This window comes from Hemitrygon akajei, chromosome 19 (assembly GCF_048418815.1).
Source record: "Hemitrygon akajei chromosome 19, sHemAka1.3, whole genome shotgun sequence".
NCBI lineage: Eukaryota > Metazoa > Chordata > Chondrichthyes > Myliobatiformes > Dasyatidae > Hemitrygon > Hemitrygon akajei.
The window spans coordinates 18895448-18917843 of NC_133142.1; the positions used below are offsets into that span (position 1 = coordinate 18895448).

The 22396-nt window shown below is 38.4% G+C and overlaps 1 protein-coding gene across 5 annotated transcripts in view; it reads right to left on the reverse strand.

Annotated features, from left to right (window-relative positions):
• Positions 1–22396, reverse strand: part of wnk2 (WNK lysine deficient protein kinase 2) — a 191645-nt gene that overhangs the window by 30195 nt on the left and 139054 nt on the right. For 3 of the 5 annotated variants that reach the window (XM_073072185.1, XM_073072186.1, XM_073072184.1), the window contains exons 21-23: positions 10051–10694; positions 8564–8778; positions 6985–7173 (exon numbers count right to left, since the gene is read on the reverse strand). In XM_073072185.1, the coding sequence (XP_072928286.1) occupies positions 6985–7173; positions 8564–8778; positions 10051–10694 (1048 nt within the window). Of the gene's footprint in view, positions 1–5561; positions 6104–6984; positions 7174–8563; positions 8779–10050; positions 10695–22396 lie in introns of those variants that run through there. The other 2 variants (XM_073072188.1, XM_073072187.1) reach the window with 2 other exon arrangements.

Here is a 22396-nt window from a genome sequence, read left to right on the forward strand (position 1 = left end):
TCGAAAGGCGCCAAATTTACTCACAAACAGCTTGATCACCATGTGTTCCACCAAGACAACTCAACAGTGGATTCATGACACCACAAGACCAACTAAGGTAAAAAAAACTGAATTTCAGAAATGAGATCACAAAGATGAAAATGATGGTAATTGACGAAGTACTGTAATAAGGAACACTGGTAATATAGGTTAATGGGAATTAGGGGAAAATTCCTCATTAATTCAGTTATCTCTAGCATTAAGATGGTTGCGGTTACTGAAGGACATTTATTCAATTCCAAGACATGGCTTCTGGAGTTCCTCAGAACTGTTTTCCGGATCCATTCAATTCCTCTGGTTGTCTGTACAATAATCCTCTTTCCATTACCTGAACAGGAGTGGAAAGGATTACTGATGATGACTATTGTTTTCATTTTCAAATCAATGCCTGCATGTACCAAGACTAGGATCACATATACTCCTGCAGATTAAGTGGCAAACTACATGTGTCACTCAAGTTCAAGGCAATGATGATTTCAGACAAGTCTAATCATGGCCCCCTGACATTCAAAGGCATTATCAAATTTCCTACTCTCATCACTTCAGGACAGAAAAGCTGTATATCCATATGTTTGTGCATCACAAGTTTACAAGCATATTTTAAGGTATTTTATTTTCTGATTTTACATTTCTTTAAAATATGCTTTAAGCATCTGGTATGCTTGAAATACTACATCTTAATCGGAAGCACTTTGCAAAGGTTTGGTCATTTTTAATTTGGGTTGTCAAAAATACCACAATCCCAAGAAAATAAAAACTAAGTTTGGTCATCCAGACTTGTTATTACATCACTAGCAAACTCAATATATTGACTGTCCATTTCAAAATAACATGTAAAAATTGGTATCTTTAAAAACAGAAAGAAAATAATCAAATGTTCAGAAAAAAACTAATTGCAGCAGAAAAATGAGAAGATTTGACTACAAATAATTAGATTGAGGAGATAGCAAAAAATCAGAATAAAAAGGAACATCAAGCAAAATTGTGTTAAACTATTCAATAAAAAATAATTCTGTTGTAGTTCAGAGCTATTTTACATTAAAATTATGTTGTGGTATCAAGGTAGACATAAATACGTGCTTGAATAAAAAACAATCTCATTTTCCTTGATTTGACTGTAGTTTCAGGTCATTATAAAAGTAGGTGCCACATTTTAAATCCTATATAATATTTCAAATAAATTGTTCCAGCTAAGATCCTTACATAACTCTGAGTATCAGACACAAAAAGCTGGAGAAACTAAGTAGGTCAGGCAGCATCTATAAAGGGAAATGAACAATTAATGCTTTGGGGCAAGAAACATTGACTGTTTATTTCCTCCATAGATGTTGCCTAATTTGCTGAGTTTATCCAGAATTTTGTGTCTGTCACTCAAGGCTTCCAGCATCTCCAAAATCTCATGTCTGTTACACTTCATGATACCACCGGATGTTTCAAAAGAAACGCATTTACACACTGACGAAGTAGTTACTAGATAACAGTACTTGAGGCCAGAAGACCTACAATCGAACTTCATACAATGTCTGTTCATCCTCAGCGATATTTGTCTCTGTTGTCAGTTATAAGTGGACATGAAAATTTAGCCTTTTGTTTTTAGTTCAAGGCAATCTTACATAAAACAAGGTCTAATTTTTGAAAATAATCACATACCAGTTAAAGTGTTAATGATAAGTGGGAACCAAAATTTATCATTTTCTAAGTAGGAAGCATCATACTACTCAAAGCTGACACTTAGATGGTGAAATTGCTTTCACTTCCATCAGAGTGCTATCCATTTTTAGTGATAAAGGATGTACATGGAAAAGTTAGAATTTCATGCTGGCTAACCAAAATTGTAAGCTCAAAGATGAAACTGCTGTTCATATCATCTATCGGACTACCTGGGTGCCACAGTAGTGTAACAGTTAGCACAATGCTATTACAGCTTAGGGTATCGGAATTCGGAGTTCAATTCTGGCACACTTTGCAAGGAGTCTCTGTATGTCCTTCCTGTGGAATGTGTGGTTTTGTGTTGGTTTTCCCTGGGAGCTCCAATTTCCTCCTACAGTCCAAAGGCATACCAGATAGATTAATTGGTCATTGTAAATTGTCTCGTGATTAGGTTAGTGTTAAATCAGGGTACTCAGGAGTTGCTGAGGTGGTGTGATTTGAAAGATGTACTCTGTGCTTTATCTCTAAATAAATAAATACTTTTACATAACATTGTTCAGCTAATTTGTCACTTAATATGATAGGCTTTATGTTTACAATTAACTATCAGACACCAAAATAAGTTCTAACTTCATGAGAATTATTGTGTCTGTTCTTAGTGATTTTTTAAAATGTTTTATGTTTACATCAAGATACCAATGAGCCAAAATGTTTACGTGGTCAAACGGAGTTTAAGTTAATGCTTCCCAATTTTGCAACAACATGAAATGTTTGTACATACATCTGGACAGAAGTATTAGTTAATTCAGGGGTATCGTTATCATCCAATATCTGATCAGAATAAACCTCAGGAAGTCATCTCACGATATTGTGAAATGCATCAAGTACAGCTTAAAAATACTTTGTCAGCATTAAGTGCTTGGAGAATTGGCAAAACAGCAGCAGAATCAACATTGTGATTATATTCTTTTAGTGAACAATAGGAGAAGAATTAATACAACATACTGATTCTCTACACAAGGTGATAGAGGAGGATACATAGGGTCTTTTAAGGGACTCTTAGATAAGTACATAGAGCTCAGAAAAAGAGAGTATGTGGTAGGGAAATTCTAGGCAATTTCTAGAGTAGGTTACATAGTCAGCACAACATTGTGGGCCAAAAGGCTTGTAATGTACTGTAGATTTCTATGTTAACATAGTTTAATAGCATGACTACTTTGTTGAATTAATACAAATCTGTTAATCAAGTAAAATTGTATTGGAATTAATCACATAATTTTTAAAAATGCAAAGAAAACATTGTTTTGTTTGAATTATTAGTACCTTTCAGTATTCCCAAGGGATCAAGGATGACTTATTTCTATCTGCCAGGCAAGTTCTTCCCATGAAGAAACTCTGAATCCTGTGTCTATTTTGTGGGAGTGTTAAGTCAGGCATGTGAATGATGTGGTCAGCCCAATGTAGCTGAAAGAGTAACTGCAACCTCAATCTTAAAAAAAATCTAGACTAGGAGATTACATTAATATTGGTTCAGCTCTCCTTTGAAGGATCTTGGAGAAAGAGTTCTGGAGATTTTTTTTTTGTCTTCTGAAGATATACCAGATCTCAGAGGCATCTAGGAGGATGAGGATCATTACTCCCCTGTAGATCCTTTTCCTTAATCAACCAAAGACAGTGAAGGCAGTGGTGAGTTTAATCATTGATGCCCACCGATCCCAAGAGACGAGAAGCAGCCCACATTTTCCAAGGTCTCATCATGAACCTTTATTGTCAGGGTGGCATGTGGAACAACAGAGACAGGCTGCTTGAGGACTTTGCTCTTACTGACCTTCAGAGCAAAGCCATCATTTCATGTGCTGTGGTGAATAAGTGATGCCTTAGAGCTCTAGCTCTGAGGATGTGTAAACATGGTCCTCATCTGCAGGTCAAATGGAGGTTCAGATAACATTGATTCTGCAATGTGGTCACCACAGATTGAACCATTCCCTGCTGGACTAAGTAAAATAAATACTCATTAGCTAGGTGCCACATTCGTGTGTGAGCATTAACATCCACACTGTCGTACCTGGTTCCCCCTTGCCACCAGATCAAAACTTGCCCTGTAAAGCTTGTGTGGTAAATGGTATGCAATGGTAATGCATATTAAATGAAACTACACATGGGCAACTCCTACTCCACATTGTGAAGTGAAACAATAGAGCAATTCTTACAGCGCTTGTCAGGGATTTGTTTTGGATGAAAGTGCTAAAAAAAAAATCATGTTGGGTATACCCTAATTACATTTTAATGGAAGTGGATTCCTTCACCTTGGACTGAACATCTAAGGAATAGTGCTTTTCAGGAGGGAAGGAGAGAAGCAGCTGTCAGGCTACAGAATAGAAGAAAAATTATTTCTTTTTATAGGGTTAGTTAAAACTGTGGAATTAGGTACCAATTGGAACCCTTAGTTAAAATAATTACAATGTGCAACTGCCTGCAAGATCCAAGAAAGCATAAGTAGAATTATTTTGGTTGATATTTTTAAAAACATTTTTTTAGATTAAAACAAATTAACAGGTTGGAAAAATAGATCCACAACTTTCCCTGCGTGATCTGTGGCTGCTGACTGTGATTAACTGATTGCCTTATAATGAATGCAATTGAGACCAGCTGAAGTATTTGTGGATCTATTTTGAAGTGCTTTCTGCTTAAATTAAAGTCATATATTCAATTTCATGGGCAAGTTTATATGCAAGTTCAAAATGTGAATTGGAATTTGAACAGTGTGTATTATTTTGTGGTCCAGAAACCTGAATCAGAGAAGGTAGTAATTGTAATATTTTCCATATTTAGAATCACAAATAACTTCCTTATATGATTTTATATGCATAATTCTGATGAAAACTTGCTGCATCCAAACTGCTTCTACTTCAAAGGCAAGGCAGCATGATCATAAAGAATATATCCCTCATATAGTTTTACATAACTAACTACAGATGCAGCACCTGGAGAAAAAAAAATACTGGAGGAACTGAATGTATCAGGCAGCATCTGTGGAGGAAAATAGCAAGTTGATGTTTCAAGTCATAATCCTTCATTTTCAACAGAAGTATCTGTATATACCATTTGCCTCCCCAAAAGATAAAAAGGAATTGAAGTTTAATTCTTCCCAACATCTGTCAACTTTTGTTTGGATGGGAGGTATAATAAATTTTAAATAAACAAGGTCATGTGTAATGATATATCAAAAATGAGTAGAAAAGATTATCTGCTGACTCTGTTGCAATAATCATTTATTGCAACAATACTTAAGATGTCAGTAAAGCATGCATTTTACTAACAGATTTGGAATTTTAAAAAAAATTGCAGTTTCAATTCCAAGTAAAATAAAGCACTGAATACATGTTCAGTTGTATTCATAGATAGATCTATTTCTAGCAAAAATAAAAAAAATTATTGCTCCGTGGAGTCTCAAAAATACAGAGATTGCACTTTAAAAAAAAATTTCACAAATGAAAAGCAAAGCAATCATGGACCAATCAAGTTGGCCAACTGCAGAATGAAGAAGAAAGCAAAATAGCATTTATTCAATGACAAGAACATATGTTCCAAAAGACTACATCCTCTGCAATCACAACTTGCTCTTGCTCTATCCATGACTTGGATCTTCTTCTGGACTTATAATTTCATTGAAATCAGACGGGGGGGGGGGGGTGTTTGTACACGCACGCGTGTATATAATGTCAACGTAGGGCAACACTGTGGTACAGATAATAGAAATAGTGCTTCATAATTCCAGAAACCTACATTCAATTGTGATCTCCAATGGCATAATGGTATATAGAATTTGCAAATACATGGGTTTCCCGCAGGAGCTCTTGTTTCCTCCTATATCTCAAAGACTTCTGGGTGCCAGATTAATTGGCTACAGTAATTTGTCCCTTACACACAGGCAAGTGATAAATTTGCAGAGTGTTGATGGGAATACGGCCAAAATGAAATAATGTAGGTTACGTGGTCTATGTGAATGCTTTATGATTGGCATGAGTCCAGTGGGCTGAAGGGTCCACTTCCATTGTTACTTTCTTTAAAACCCTCTAGGTGCCTGCATCTAGCATTATTGAGCAGTTAGATGATAAGATGATAGATATGCTGCTGCTACCTACATTGTAATAAATCAACTAATCACTTGCAGAACACGTAGGCTATTCAACTCATTTAGTCTACTGTCCATCACAGCTCCTTATAGAACCATCCATTCAGTTCAATGCACCTGCTCTTAACTTTCTCTCACTGAAGTACAGTTCTTTTTGAGCCTCGATTGATAGTTACCACCAACCTTGCAGGTTACATTTCAGATCTTGAAAGCACTCTGTCCAAGTTTCCCTTGCATTCTCCCAATGTCTTATGCCCAACACATTGGCCCTAGAACCATCTATTAATGAAAATGGGGGGGGGGGGGGAGAGAGAAAGAAAGAAGCCATTTCAGCCCATCATGGTCTTGTTCACTTCTACTGAATTTTTTCTCAACCTTCTTTCCTCCCAGGATTACCCCAGTTTCTCTGGTCTAACTTTGGATAGAAATTGCACCTCCGGAATCCATATTTACACTACTAGAGAGAAGATGAATATCAATAAGATCAAATACATGAACAATCTCGTCTTGATGCATCCAGAAAATCCTTTCATCTGCACTGCAATCACATCATTTATTGGATGATATTAGGTTTTTACCTGCCAGTAAGCTTATTTTATGTGTTGAGCTATGAGAAATTCCAGATGAGTACTAAATTTCCCTCTAATTACAAACTATACTGCCTTATTAGTTCTGAATATACAGTTTCCCATATTCTGTACCATCTTATTTATCCCTCAGAAACTCTTTTGAGGCAAAGAAACATGTTTCTCAGATCATTTCTCAATTTATTCCTCTGATGCTATGCATTAAATATCTGTCTCTTTTCAGGGTTTCTTTCAAGGTTCGTTTACCTTGTGGTTTTAACATTCACTATTTAATTTGCTGTACTGATTGCCACTTCTGAGCAAATGGAATGGGTTGTGACAAAATTCAAATCAAATGTTATTCTCACTTTGTTCAGTTTATGTAATATTTAGTCATTTTACATACCATCTACAATCAATGAGACCACTAACAAAATTTCACGAAAATATTACAACTCAAAGGAGAAATCCCAACATTTTTTTAAAAAGCCACAAATGGTCTTTAATTTTGTTTATCTTGTTGGAATCTAATAGGTTTTTCCTTAACCAAAACTTCCTCCTATGATACATTTAATGAACTGTTTGTGCAGTTACCTTGGGCAATGTCTCCTTGTGCCGCACCTCCCATTTCATTAATGAAGCCTTGATAATCAGAGGATAAGGAGGACTTGATAGAGCACGGCTGCTGTGTCTGCACAGCCTCTGATGGAGAAGCCTCAAGCATATCAGAACTACCTGGAGAATCTTGATGTTTAGAAGTAGTACAACTATTTGTTTGTAAACCTATAACAGGAAAGAACACTTATGTAGTACTGTTTGTTACTTAGAATAACTGCAGAGCCTGTAAATTAAGATGGAACCACAAGAGAAAAGTACATCCCACTTGGTATTCAACTAGAGATAACTTCTTAAGAAGTGTGGTGAACTACATATACCTGTCTGGACATGCCCCCCCCTGCTGACTGCTCCTGTGGCTCCTCCCACAGACCCAAGTATAAAGGCGATTGAGGCCTGAGCCTTGCCCTCAGTCTCCAGGATGTAGTATGGTGGTCAACTACTGCTTGTTCTTTCTTCCAGTCAATAAAAGCCGATATCTCGCCTCACGTCTCAGAGAGTTATTGATGGTGCATCAAGAAGCAATTGTATTTTATACATTGCTAGGTTAAAAAGGTTTTTTTGGATATCTAAGAGTTGCAATAATTTTTAAAGGGGCACAAGAAGCAAGCCGTACATTTCCTCAATCGTAGCTTTGTTACCATTTACCAATCTTGGCCTTTTATATTATTCCACATTTTCACCATGTTCAATGTTCAAGAATCTACTTTCACCTACTGTAACCAGGTCCATAATGACTTTTTGTCCATCTACACAAATAACTTTAATCTTCATTAGGAATCACTTTCAACACTTAAGCTCCTGTCTAAATGTCTCTCTCTTAACATAGCAATTGTATCAGATTCTACCACCTTCTCTGAAGGCATGCTTAAAATATTAAGCAGAGTGAAAAAAATCCCCTTGATCCTCTTTAAATATCTCTGACATATGTTGTGAAATGTGTTGTTTTAAAATACATAATACTGATTTTAAACTCTATGACAAAAAGTATCACAAGTATCAAAAGTATCACAAGTATCAAAAGTATCAAAAAGTATCAAAAAGTATCACAAAAACTATCACTCACCTTAAAACTAGGTTCTATTGTTTTTGATATCTGTACCCTATTAGTGCCCTTTATCATGTTTCATAATTTCTATCAGGTCATCCCTCAACTTTATTTACTCTATGAAAAACAAGCTCAGCCTATTGTCTGGGTACTGCAAAAAATTAGGTAAATTTTATGTTCAATTCAATGGTAAGGGTTTTAGAAATGTTTATTTTTTGCAGATTTGGTTGTCCATGTGACTTTGGAGCAGTATGGAGGAGGTTTTCCAGATTATTTCCTGGGATGCAAGTAAGGGGTGGAATGGTTATATAACCCAGTCAAGATCCTATTACATTTTATGTTTTAACTATCAAGTACTCTGAAATATTTTCATTTTGCTTGGCTTTCCATGAAACACAGCATTTATCGCTCCGGGATCAAACCTACATCTCTAATTGTAATTATTCATCCGGTTATTTTTGATGATCTATTCAATTGTAGGTAATAAGCTATTTAGATCAGCACCCTTACTTGTATTGGAGGCTGCGCTCTTCAGTGACTGCACTAGTGGATTAAGTAGCTTGCCAGCTTTTAGCTTGTTCTTGCTGGGTCTTCGTCGTCGGCCTGTAGGTGGTACAGCTTGCAAGAATCCTAAAGCTGCTGGTAAAGGTTTTCCCAAACGTCTGTACAATTCCTCAATCTCATGCCTTTGATGAACTTGAAGTTCTGAGATCTCTTTCATGTGTCTAAAACAAGATGTTAAAATGTACATTAAGATTCCCATGCAGAAAAGTTACATAATAGATACAGATGTATTATTCAGTATAAATTTGTGCAGTTATATTCAACTAAATTAATCTATGCACAATGCAGAAAACATCACATTTCAGTTTATTCTTTAATTTACCATGATAACAATCTAAATAAAAGAATTCCATTACACTGTCTTTATACCATCTTCAAGGCACAAGTCAGATGTGTATTGTTATGCACTTCCAATAACTCAAAAAGCTTGACATCACCCAGGATAAAGCAGCCCCTTAACCATCCTGTACATGAATGTCATCTACCATGGGTGCCCAGTGGGTATCATTTACAAAATGCACTGCAACTACATGCCTTAACTACTCTGACAGTACTTCCCTAACCTGTAGTTTCCCCAATCAAGTGCAAGGGTAGCAGGCACATAGGACCACCACCAGCTCTCCCCAAAAGTGACATACCATCCTGATTTATGGATAAACCACTTTCATTTTTATCTGTTTAAATCTCATACCCTGACCAGAAAGTCTGCAGCAGTTCTAAATAGTGACTTACCACCACCTTCTCAAGTAAATATGAATAAATAATAGATGCTGGTCCATATCCCAAAGAAAAATAAATTTTAGAGAGCTGAGTCCGGCAGTGCCATGGAAGTCCATAGCGGGGTATTCCCTTCTGCCATCTGAGTGGGATGACGAGTCTATCAGGACCCTGAGGACTCGTGGAAACTGTGTGGTGATTTCTTTTGAACTTAGTCTTTTAACATCTTTGGACTATTTTTACTGATACTATTTTATCAATTATGGTATTGTTTGCACTGCTGTAACTACATGTTAACTATAACTATATGTAACTATGTGGTTTTGTGTAGGTCCTGTAGCTTTAGTTTTTGGTTTGTTGGGTGGTAGAGTTAGTCTCCTGACTTGGTGTGTATGGGTAGTCATTTTGTCTGGTGTGTTTGAAGTTCCTTTCTGGGGAATGCGCTAAGATGGTAGCACGATATTAATACGCTGCAGCCTCTCTGGACTCTGGATCTGGGGATTGCCAAACGTTATGTGGATTTTCTGGTGTAGTCTGTTTTGTCGTGTGCTTTTGTGATATCATTCTGGAGGAACACTGTTTCATTTTTTAACTGCATTGCAGTTGTGGTTTCTAAATGACAATAAACTGAAATTCAATTCAATTATAACATTCAGACTAATAATTTAACAAATCAAAGTCAATTTGTACTGAAACCCAAGTATGAACAAACCCACTTTTCTCGTAGTGTCTGTAGCTCTTTCTTCATATCAGCATCTTCAAATTCAGAATCATTGTCACTGCTCATGTAAGATGACTGGGAAGGAGATGCAGAATGAATGGTTATAGTAGGAGGAGCTGATGTTGTTTGGCCATCTGCAGGTTCAGATACCTGCTTATCATCACTCTTCAGCAAAGCATTTGATTTTCCTGGTAAAGGGAAACTTCCATCTGTGGTTGTCTGATTGCAAATAAGTGACTTTTGAACAACTTTTGGTTTTACATTGAACGACTCATCAGAATCTGAAGAGAGGCGACTCCGAAGCTTAACTTCCTTGGGAGCTGAAGTTTGAGCTCGAGCAACCAAAGGCTTTAAAACAGGACTAGTAAGGGATTCCTTTGTATATAATCCAGGAGGTGCAGAATATCTATTGAGACAAGGATATTTTAAAGTTACTTCATCCTTTGTACTAATAACTGAAAATCTGCCAATTGTGTTGATTCTTCTAATAGATAACATGTCTGTTTTTTGATCGCTTTCACCATTTGCTGATGATGTACTGAAATGTCCTTTTGCTGGACCTGGTACTTTGAATGGCTTTGTTTCACTTTTAGTATAATACTCAATCCTGTTACCAGTATCCTGAGATGAAGGAACAACCTGAAATAAAAGAGGAGATTATAAATCACCAAGTTCTTCCAAGACTGGGTTTCAAACATATTTACTCCATGCATTTCTGAGAAAACACAAGCCAACATGCAACTCTTGGCAGCTTGTTTTATACATAGTTGTTTCCCTTTTCCTCTGGAAGTTACTAATAATAAGACATCTAATCCCACCAGAAATTTAGGAGACCCATATTTTAATTTGAATGGGACCTATTACATTAAAAAAATGTTTAAAATGGGATTTATTTGGAAGATGGATGGAACCTTGCTCAGAGATTAATCTTTATAATGAAGATTACTTTATAGGAGAAGCAGGTCTGATCTGGTCCCACTACAAGTTCTTTGCCGTCTAAACTGAGGGAAACCAATTCCTTCTGTTTTTATTTTCCCATTGAAAGCAAGTCTATTCTTTCTTCAGTACTTCCAATCAGTTAAAAAAAAAACCATGATTGTTTATAACTTAGGACTCCGTAAGGCAAAGACTTTGAAAACTCAAAGTCACTCAGCTTTGTCAAAGATTAAACTCCACCTTCCATCACAGATTGGGCCTCAATGTTCAACTGCCTAAGACCAGCTGCTTTCTGAACTTCACCTAGGCGTGAAGGTCAAAGATCAGCTCTCAGTGAATAGCCAGAGCAAGTAGGAATTATGGACAGCGATTCCAACACAGAACCCAATTGCATTATTCTCCTTCTGTCCGTCATGCAATTATGCAAGCTCATAATACTTATAGATGCAATGTTTGTTTATAAGAAATCAATTATTTGCTTCTATTTTTTTCCAGGCTTGATATTTCAGAGTCTTGTACAGTCGTCCCTCAGTATCCGCGGCAGACTGGTTCCAGGACTCCCCGTGGATACCAAAATCTGTGGATGCTCAAGTCCCTTATATAAAATGGCATAGTATTTGCATATAACCTACGCACATCTTCCCGTATACTTTAAATCATCTCTAGATTACTTATATTACCTAATACAATGTAAATAGTTGTTATACTGCATTGTTTAGGGAATAATGACAAGAAAAAAGTCTGTACACATTCAGTACAGATGCAACCATCGTAGCTCTTCTGGGAACGCTGATGCGGTCTCGGCATCAGCCGATGCCGATTCTCCCATGATCTTTAAGTTCTTGAGGCTGTAGCGCTTTACATAGCTAGCCAGCCATCCCACTAGCCTTAAACTTCTTCCTCTCGCTCACAACATAAGTAGCAAACGAATGAGACGTGAGGCGAACAATGCTCAAACGATGAGTGCTGGAGAGAGACTGAGGATCTGTGAGATGGCGGGAGGCTACAGCAGGGTAAGCCTACACATCACTTCATTCGCGTGGATTCAGTGTGGTGCTCGGTGCGCGGCAAATTCAAGATTTGCTTTTTGGAACTTCCTAGAATTTTGTTTTAATATTTTCGATCCACGGTTGGTTGAATCCACGGATGCGGAACCCGCGGATACGGAGGGCCAACTGTACTTTGCTGAGCAACTGCACAGATAGGCATCTGACCCAGAGTCTTTTCCAACATGTGAGTTCTGCTGTTCATATTAAAAGCTCAAGAAGAATTCCAAACTAAATAGTGCAAATGCTGGACCTCTGTGCCTAGAATTCTGATAGCAGTGTAGGTTTTAAGAGGTCTAGAGCTGAGGTCTCAGAAAGGCAATACCTTTTGGTAAAGATGGGTAGAGCTTTGAAATTCATCCCAGCTGTGAGATTTTAAATATTTTTGGTCTTTCACCTTCAGAACCATAAGAACTGTCCAGTGCACCTAGTGTGGTTTCCTGTAAATCGGTGAGACATGATGTACATTGGGAGACTGCTTTGCCAAGCACCTATGCTCTATCCACCAGAAAAAATGGGATCTCCCAGTGGCCACACATTTTAATTCTACTTCCCATTCTGACATGTCAGTCCATGACCACCTCTACTGCCATGACGGGGCCACATTCAGGTTGGAGGAGCAACACCTTATATTCTGTCTGGATAGTCTCTAACCTGATGGCATGAACATTAGTTTCTCAAACTTCTGGTAATTGCCCCCCACCCCCACCATTCCCATTTCCCTCTCCCATCTTCTCATCTGTCCATCTCCTTCCACTGGTGCTCCTCCCCTTCCCTTCTACCCTCTCCTATCAGATACCCCCTTCTCCAGCACTTTCTCTTTCATGTAACAACTTTCCAGCTCTTGACTTCACCCCTCCCTGTCCCCTGGTTCCACCTATCACCTACCACCTTGTACTTCCTCCTCCCCTCCCCCCCACCTTCTTGCTCTAACTTCTCATCCTTTTCCCCCAGTACTGATGACGAGTTTCAGCTTGATACGTCAACTATTTACTCTTTTCCATAGATGCCACCTGGCCTCCTAAGTTCCTCTAGCATTTTGTGTGTTGCTTGGATTTCCAGTATCTGAAGATTTTCTTGTCTTAGAACTGTAGGAATAATCAGTCTGTTGTCTTTTGCACATCAGTTGTTTGTCCACCTTGTTGGGTGCGGCCTTTCATTGATTCTATTATGGTTCTTGGATTCTCTGAGTATGCCCACAAGAAAATGAATCTCTGGCTATACATGGTGACATATACAGTGGCATGCAAAAGCTTGGGCACCCTGGTCAAAATTTCTGTTACTGTGAATAGCTAAGCCAGTAAAAGATTACCTGATTTCCAAAAGGCATAAAGTTAAAGGTGACATATTTCTTTAATATTTTAAGCAAGGTTACTTTTTAATTTCCATCTTTTACAGTTTCAAAATAACAAAAAAGGAAAAGGGCCCAAAGCAAAAGTTTGGGCTATTTGCATGGTCAGTACATAGTAACACCCTCTTTGGCAAGTATTACAGCTTGTAAACGTTTTCTGTAGCCAGCTAAGTCTTTCAATCCTTGTTTGGGGGATTTTCACCCATTCTTCCTTGCAAAAGGCTTCTAGTTCTGTGAGATTCTTGGGCCATCTTTCATGCATTGCTCTTTTGAGGTCTATCCACAGATTTTTGATGATGTTTAGGTCGGGGGATTGTGAGGGCCATGGCAAAACCTTCAGCTTGCGCCTCTTGTGGTAGTCCATTGTAGATTTTGAGGTGTGCTTAGGATCATTATCCTGTTGTAGAAGCCATCCTCTTGTCATCTTCAGTTATTTATTTATTTATTTATTTATTTATTTTTTACGGACAGTGTGATGTTTACTTCCAGAATTTGCTGGTATTTAATTGAATTCATTCTTCCCTCCACCAGTAAAATGTTCCCTGTGCTACTGGCTGCAACACAAGCCCAAAGCCTGATCAATCCACCCCTGTGCTTAACAGTTGGGGAGGTGTACTTTTCATGAAATTCTGCACCCTTTTCTCTCCAAATATACCTTTGCTCATTGCGGCCAAAAAGTTCTATTTTAACGTCATCAGTCCACAGGACCTGCTTAGATGTTCCTTTGCAAACTTCTGATGCTGAATTTTGTGGTGTGGACACAGGAAAGGTTTTCTTCTAATGACCCATGAAGGCCATATTTGTGTAGGTGTCGCTGAACAGCAGAACAGTGCACCACCACTCCAGAGTCCGCTAAATCTTCCTGAAGGTCTTTTGCAGTCAAATGGGGGTTTTGATTTGTCTTTCTAGCAATCCTATGAGCAGTTCTCTTGGAAAGTTTTCCTGGTCTTCCAGACCACAACTTGACCTCCACAGTTCCTGTTAACTGCCATTTCTTAATTACATTACGAACTGAGGAAACGGCTACGCTTTGCTATCTTCTTATAGCCTCCTCCTGCTTTGTGGGCATCATTTATTTTAATTTTCAGAGTGCTAAGCAGCTGCTTTGAGGAGCCCATGGCTGCTGATTTTTGAGACAAGGTTTGAGGAGTCAGGGTATTTATAAAGCTTTGAAATTTGCATCACCTGGCCTTTCCTAACGATGACTGTGAACAAGCCATAGCCCTAACAAGCTAATTAAGGTCTGAGACCTTGGTAAAAAAAAGTTATCTGAGAGCTCAAATCTCTTGGGGTGCCCAAACCTTCACATGGTGCTCCTTTCCTTTTTTTCACTCTAAAATTGTACAAAACAAAAATAATACACTAATCTTGCTTAAAATGTTGAAAAGAATGTTTCAATAGACAATAGACAGTAGGTGCAGGAGTAGGCCATTCAGCCCTTCTAGCCAGCACTGCCATTCACTGTGATCATGGCTGATCATACACAATCAGTACCCCATTCCTGCCCTCTCCCCATATCCCTTGACCCTGCTATCTATAAGAGCTCTATCTAACTCTCTCTTGAATGCATCCAGAGACTTGGCCTCCACTGCCTTCTGAGGCAGAGCATTCCACATATCCACCACTCTCTGGCTGAAAAAGTTCTTCCGCATCTCTGTTCTAAATGGCCTACCCCTTATTCTTAAACTGTGGCCTCTAGTTCTGGACTCACCCATCAGCGGGAACATGCTTCCTACCTCCAGCGTGTCCAATCCCTTAATAAATATACCGGCTGGGTAGCCTCCAACCTGATGGCATGAATATACCGGCTGGGTAGCCTCCAACCTGATGGCATGAATATACCGGCTGGGTAGCCTCCAACCTGATGGCATGAATATACCGGCTGGGTAGCCTTCAACCTGATGGCATGAATATACCGGCTGGGTAGCCTCCAACCTGATGGCATGAATATACCGGCTGGGTAGCCTTCAACCTGATGGCATGACTCAAACGCATCTCTCCCAGTTCCCGCACATCTGCCCTCACCCCATCCACCCGCCACCCCACTCAGGATAGGGTTCCCCTTGTCCTTACCTACCACCCCACCAGCCTCCAGGTCCAACGTATAATTCTCTGTAACTTACGCCACCTCCAACGGGATCCCACTACCAAACACATTTTTCCCTCCCCCCCCCCCCCCCTTCTGCTTTTCACAGGAATCGCTCCCTACGCGACTCCCTTGTCCACTCGTCCCCTCCATCCCTTCCCACTGATCTCCCTCCTGGCACTTATCCTTGTAAACGGAACAAGTGCTACACCTGCCCTTACACTTCCTCCCTCACCACCATTCAGGGCCCCAGACAGTCCTACCAGGTGAGGCGACACTTCACCTGTGAGTCGGCTGGTGTGGTATACTGCGTCCAGTGCTCCCGGTGTGACCTTTTATATATTGGTGAGACCCGACGTAGACTGGGAGACCATTTCGCTGAACTCCTATGCTCGGTCTGCCAGAAAAAGCAGGATCTCCCAGTGGACACATTTTAATTCCACGTCCCATTCCCATTCTGATATGTCTATCCATGGCCTCCTCTATTGTCAAAATGAATCCAAACTCAGGTTGGAGGAACAACACCTTATATACCGGCTGGGTAGCCTCCAACCTGATGGCATTAACATTTGACTTCTCTAACTTCCGTTAATGCCCCTCCTCCCCTTCTTACCCCATCCCTGACATATTTAGTTGTTCGTCTGTTCTCCATCTCCCTCTGGTGCTCCCCCCCTTTTTTTCTCCTGAGGCCTCCCGTCCCATGATCCTTTCCCTTCTCCAGCTCTGTATCACTTTCGCCAATCACCTTTCCAGCTCTTAGCTTCATCCCACCCCCTCCGGTCTTCTCCTATCATTTCGCATTTCCCCCTCCCCCCACTACTTTCAAATCTCTTACTATCTTTCCTTTCGGTTAGTCCTGACGAAGGGTCTCGGCCCGAAACGTTGACAGCGCTTCTCCCTATAGATGCTGCCTGGCCTGCGGTGTTCCACCAGCATTTTGAGAGTGTTGTTGATTGAATTTCCAGCATTTGCAGATTTCCTCATGTTTGCCCCTAATAATCTTATATGTTTCAATCAGATCCCCTCTCATCCTTCTAAATTCCAGTGTATACAAGCCCAGTCGCTCCAATCTTTCAATATATGACAGTCCCGCCATTCCGGGAATTAATCTTGTGAACCTACACTGCACTCCCTCAATAGCAAGAATGTCCTTCCTCAAATTTAGAGACCAAAACTGCACACAATACTCCAGGTGGGGTCTCACCAGGGCCCTGTACAGCTGCAGAAGGACCTCTTTACTCCTATACTCAATTCCTCTTGTTATAAAGGCCAGCATGCCATTAGCTTTCTTCACTGCCTGCTGTACCTGCATGCTTACTTTCATTGACTGATGTACAAGAACACCTAGATCTCATTGTACTTCCCTTTTTCCTTACTTCATTTAGATAGTAATCTGCCTTCCTGTTCTTGCCACCAAAGTGGTAACCTCACATTTATCCACATTAAACTGCATCTGCCATACATTTGCCCACTCACCCAACCTGTCCAAGTAACCCTGCATTCTCATAACATCCTCCTGACATTTCACACTGCCACCCAGCTTTAACTTTATGACTTTTGGAGATCAGTTCATCTTCTACTCACTTAACTATTCACAATAACAGACATTTTGACCAGGGGTGCCCAAACTTTTGCATACCACTATATGTACTTTGATAATAAATTTACTTTGAACATTAATTCATTAAAAGGCTATTTAAGAAATATTAAACTTGAACAAAATAATTAAAAATATTTTCCTTCCCAATTTCTTGGACTGAGAAGTTAAAAATGAAAGAAGTGTGGTTTCTAAAGACAAACTATTTTGCAGGTGCTGTAAATCCAGAGTAAAATATGTGAACATGGGAGGAACACAGCAGGTCAGACAGTATCTATGGAAAGGAATAAACAGTTGATGTTCTGGACCAGTCCTGATGAAGTGTCTCAGCCATAAATGTTGACTGTTTATTCCTTCTATGGATGCAGCCTGACATGCTGAATTCCTCCAGTATTTTGTATGTGTTACATAGAGTATCTAATCCCATGTCAGGTTTATTCAGTTGTCGGACCTGTGTGGCTCTAGATACAGTCAAGGCTATTTGCCCAGACAACATTACAGCAACAATATTGGCTTGTGCGCTGGGACTTGCCACGCTCCTAGCCAAGCTATTCCAATTGAGCCACAAGACTGCATCAATTCAACAATGTGGAACTTTACCAAGTTATGTCCTGTCTACAAGCAGGGTAAATCCAACCCAACCAACTTCCACCCATAAGTCTACTCTTGATAATCAGCAAAGTGATATTAGGGTTATTAAAAGAGACGCTCATGGAGTGAGTACTGTTTCAGATCCGCTCCATAACCTTTACTTTTTTTAACCTTTGATCACCCTTATTCAACTTATTGTTACCTACACCAAAAGATTTTTGCTACTTTCTCGGGCTTATCGTTAAGATTTTATTGTGAATTTTGGAAGTTATGCAAACAGAAATGGCTCTTAGATCCAAAGGACGAGAACCGGGGCAAAACCCGAACGGTAATGGAAAGAAGCTAGCTCAACCGCAACGCACTGAGTTAACTTATGAACTGCTTATGGAGGTTTTGGATAAAAAATTTGAGGAACAACTTCAGGCTTTTCAACGAGATATAAAGGCTTTTCAAGATTATATGGTTAAGACGGATTCAGTAATTAACCAGCAGCAAGCGCTTATCGTGTCTCTGCAACATGAAGCGCGGAAACGAGATTTGACAATTGAAAAATTGCAACAGGATTTAATTTCGACCATTAAACTGGTGGAGACACTTAAAGCCAAGAGTGTCGATTTGGAGAATCGGTCCAGAAGACAGAACCTACGCATACTTGGTCTCCCAGACGGCATAGAAAAAGGCGATCCTTCGAAATACTTTGCTCAATTTCTAAAAGATGCGTTTCCGTCGGTTTTTCCAGAAAACCCTCCGGTACTTGACCGAGCACATAGAATTTGGAGTCGTTCACCGACGGTTTCAGATAAGCCCCCGGTGGTAATCGTCCGATTTCATTACGTACACGACAAAGAACAACTCATTCGTGAAGCTTGAAGGGCTGGGATGATTAAATTTCGTGATTATTGCTTTCGTTTGGTGGATGATTTTAGCCCAGAAGTTATGAAAAAAAGGCTGCTTTTTAAACCTCTGATGTCTGAATGTTATGAGAAAAATCTAAAACCTGCGCTCTTATACCCGGCGAAGCTCAGGATCTCCCCCCCCCCCCCCCCCGAATGCTCTGCGTAAAGTATTTCTGTCTACCTTTGAAGCGAAAAAGTATTTGGAGGAGAACTTCCCTACTGATACAGTTACTACTCTCCATTAAATGAGTGATTCTGATCGTGAAAGATGGTTTTCGATTTCTTAAACCAGGGTTAGTCTCTGGTTATTGGTGTAGGTTTATCCTATACTTCATATTTAAGTTAAAGTGTGTTTTCGTTATATTAATCGCTTTGTCTTATACACTTTAACTACTATACTATATTTTTGTCTATTATTTTTGTTCCCTTGAAGGTATATTTTTAACCTTTCGAAGTGAATTTTTTGTTTAATATCAAGATAATGGTTTTTTGCAAAGTATTGGTTTTGTTTAAGATGGCGTTATTGTGTCTTTTTTTCGTCTTCTTCCTATAATGCATCGCTTATCATAGTTTAAATACTTCTTGATTTGTTTGGGTTATAACCCGATTTATAAACTTTTAGTGATTATATTCCCTTTTTCTTTACAACTCAGCATATTAAGAAGCGTAGTTTTTAGTACTGCGATCATAATTCTTAAAGTTCGGGTGTTTTTTTTTAATATATATCCTTTAAACACGGAGTGGTCTGCCGCTGATATGGGGGTAGAGTTAGTCTCATTTTTTCTTTTTTCTAGCCATATTTTGGCTTTTTTTCTTTTTCATGTGGGGGTGGGGGTTGGTCTGTTTTCCTTTTTAATTTTTCTCTTATCAATTTGTTTTAGTTTTTTTACTTGGGCTGTTCTTGAACTACAAATATGTCTACGATGTCGTCACTTCCGGGTCCGCTCTTTATTTTTGTTCCTCTTCCGGGTGCATGAGTTTACAACATGGTTAACCCTTTATATACCAAAGGGATGACTTTAGAAACATGGCTCAAACCATTAACTTTGTGTCTTGGAATACTAATGGATTAAACCATCCGATTAAACGAAAGAAGATTTTCAAAGTATTCCAAAGACTTAATGCTCATATCATTTTTGTACAAGAAACTCATGTGAGGAAGGAGGACAAATATCGCTTTTTTAGGTCTTGGCGGGGTCAACAGTATCATTCGAATTCGAATGCCAAAGTTAAGGGAGTTTCAATTTTTATTGACTCCTCTATTGCATTTGTTCAACATGATATCCTTTCGGATCCGAATGGTAGATTTTTGTTAATTACGGGTTTACTCTGTAATATAAAGGTTGCTATGGTTAATGTTTATGCCCCAAATGTGGATTGTCCTGATTTCTTTAAGTCCTTATTTACTTCTTTACCTAATTTAAATGAATATAAGTTAATAATGGGTGGTGACTTTAATTGTTGTCTAATTCCTTTGATGGACAAATCTACACCTATTCAGACTCTACCCAATAAGTCGGCCACTTGTATTAACTCCTTTTTGACTGATAATGGAGTTTTTGATATTTGGAGATTTCGTCATCCTAATGACCAAGAGTTTTCTTTTTTCTCACATGTTTATCACTCCTATTCGAGAATTGATTATTTTTTTATTGACTCTTGTTTTATTCCATCAGTAATTGGTTGTAATTATGATATTATAGCTATTTCCGACCATGCTCCATTAAAACTTTCTATTAATTTTACGGATACAGCTTTAAGTGCTAGACAATGGCGATTTGACTCTACCTTATTGCAAGAGCCGGACTTTATTAAATTTATGAAGGAACAGATCGATTTCTTCTTTTCAACTAATTCCATGGAGGATATCTCTTGCGGAATACTTTGGGACACTTTTAAAGCGTATATACGTGGACAGATTATCTCTTATTCTGCTGGTCTGAGAAAACGCATTAAGAAGGAAACTCTTTTATTGGTTGATAAAATTAAAGAGATTGACAAGAAATATTCGACTACTCCTAGCAAGGAGCTTTACAAACAAAGGGTTGAACTTCAAATGGAACATAGTTTATTACTTACATCTCCGATTGAAAATCAATTAATGAAAACCAGATCTGATTTTTATATACATAGTGATAAATCGGGAAAACTGTTAGCTAGTCAGCTGAAGAATGTTTCAGTTAAACGTCAAATCACTATGGTTCGTCAGCAGAACGGGGATTTGACAGTTAACTATGATGAGATAAATAAGTCTTTTCAAGACTTTTATACCTCCCTGTATCAATCTGAATTCCCTCAGGATCATAATACCATGTGTGATTTTCTTGGGAAATTGAATTTTCCAAAACTATCATCTGATGATCTTTCAGTAATAGATACTCCATTTACGGATGCGGAAATTAAAGGGGTCATTTCCTCAATGAATTCTGGGAAAGCACCAGGTCCAGATGGGTACACAGTAGAATTTTTAAAATGTTTTTCTGCTACTCTATCTCCTTGGTTATGCAATGTTTTTGAAGAAGCAATTAGATTGGGGAATTTGCCTCAATCTTTTTATAGAGCTTCCATTTCCTTAATACTGAAGAAAGATAAAGACCCTACTGATTGTGCATCTTATAGACCAATATCTTTATTGAATGTAGATTCTAAGATTTTTTCCAAGTTACTGGCTTCCAGGCTGGAGAAGGTACTACCCCAAATTATTTCGGAAGACCAAACCGGTTTTATTAAAAATCGCTATTCTTTTTTCAATGTTAGGAGATTATTGAATATTGTTTATACTCCTTCACACAATACTTCAGAATGTATTATTTCATTAGATGCGGAGAAAGCATTTGATAGAGTTGAATGGTCTTACTTATTTTATGTGCTGGAGAAGTTTAATTTCAGTCCGACCTTTATTTCTTGGATTAAACTGATATATCAAACTCCAGTAGCCTCGGTGTTTACTAATAATCAAAGATCTCCATTTTTTCGTTTATTTCGGGGCACTAGACAAGGTTGTCCTCTTAGTCCATTACTATTTAACATCGCTTTAGAACCTTTGGCAATTGCCATCAGAGAATCACAGGATATTTTGGGTATTAATCGTGGAACAGATATTCATAAGGTATCTTTATACGCAGATGATTTATTATTATTCATCTCTAACCCTGAGAAATCTATTCCAGCAGTCTTATCATTGTTGGCTCAATTTAGTGAGTTTTCTGGGTATAAGTTAAATCTTAATAAGAGTGAATTGTTTCCTTTGAATAGACAGGTCCCAAACTATGGTATTTTACCATTTAAATTAGTTAAAGACTCTTTTACTTACTTAGGGATTAAAATTACAAAAAACCATAAAGAATTATTTAGGTTTAATTTTCTACCCTTAATTGATCAGATTAAAGGCTTGTTTACTAAGTGGTCACCATTATCTTTGTCTCTGATAGGTAGGATTAATGCTATTAAGATGGTTATTTTACCTAAATTTTTATATATTTTTCAAGCGGTACCAATTTTTATTCTGAAATCCTTTTTTACTAATGTTGATTCAAAAATTTCCTCATATATATGGCAGAATAAAAATCCCAGGTTAGGTAAAATATACTTACAGAAGACAAGGAAGGATGGTGGGTTGGCATTACCCAATTTCAGATTTTACTATTGGGCAGTTAATATTAGATATTTGATATGTTGGTTGAAAGAATGGGATGGTCCTTTTGGCCCTCATTGGGTGAGTTTGGAAACTAAATCGGTATCTGCTTATGCTCTGGGTTCTATTTTAGGGACATCTCTCCCTTTTGCTCTTTCTAAATTGCCGAATCGAATCGACAACCCGATAGTTAAATATACCTTA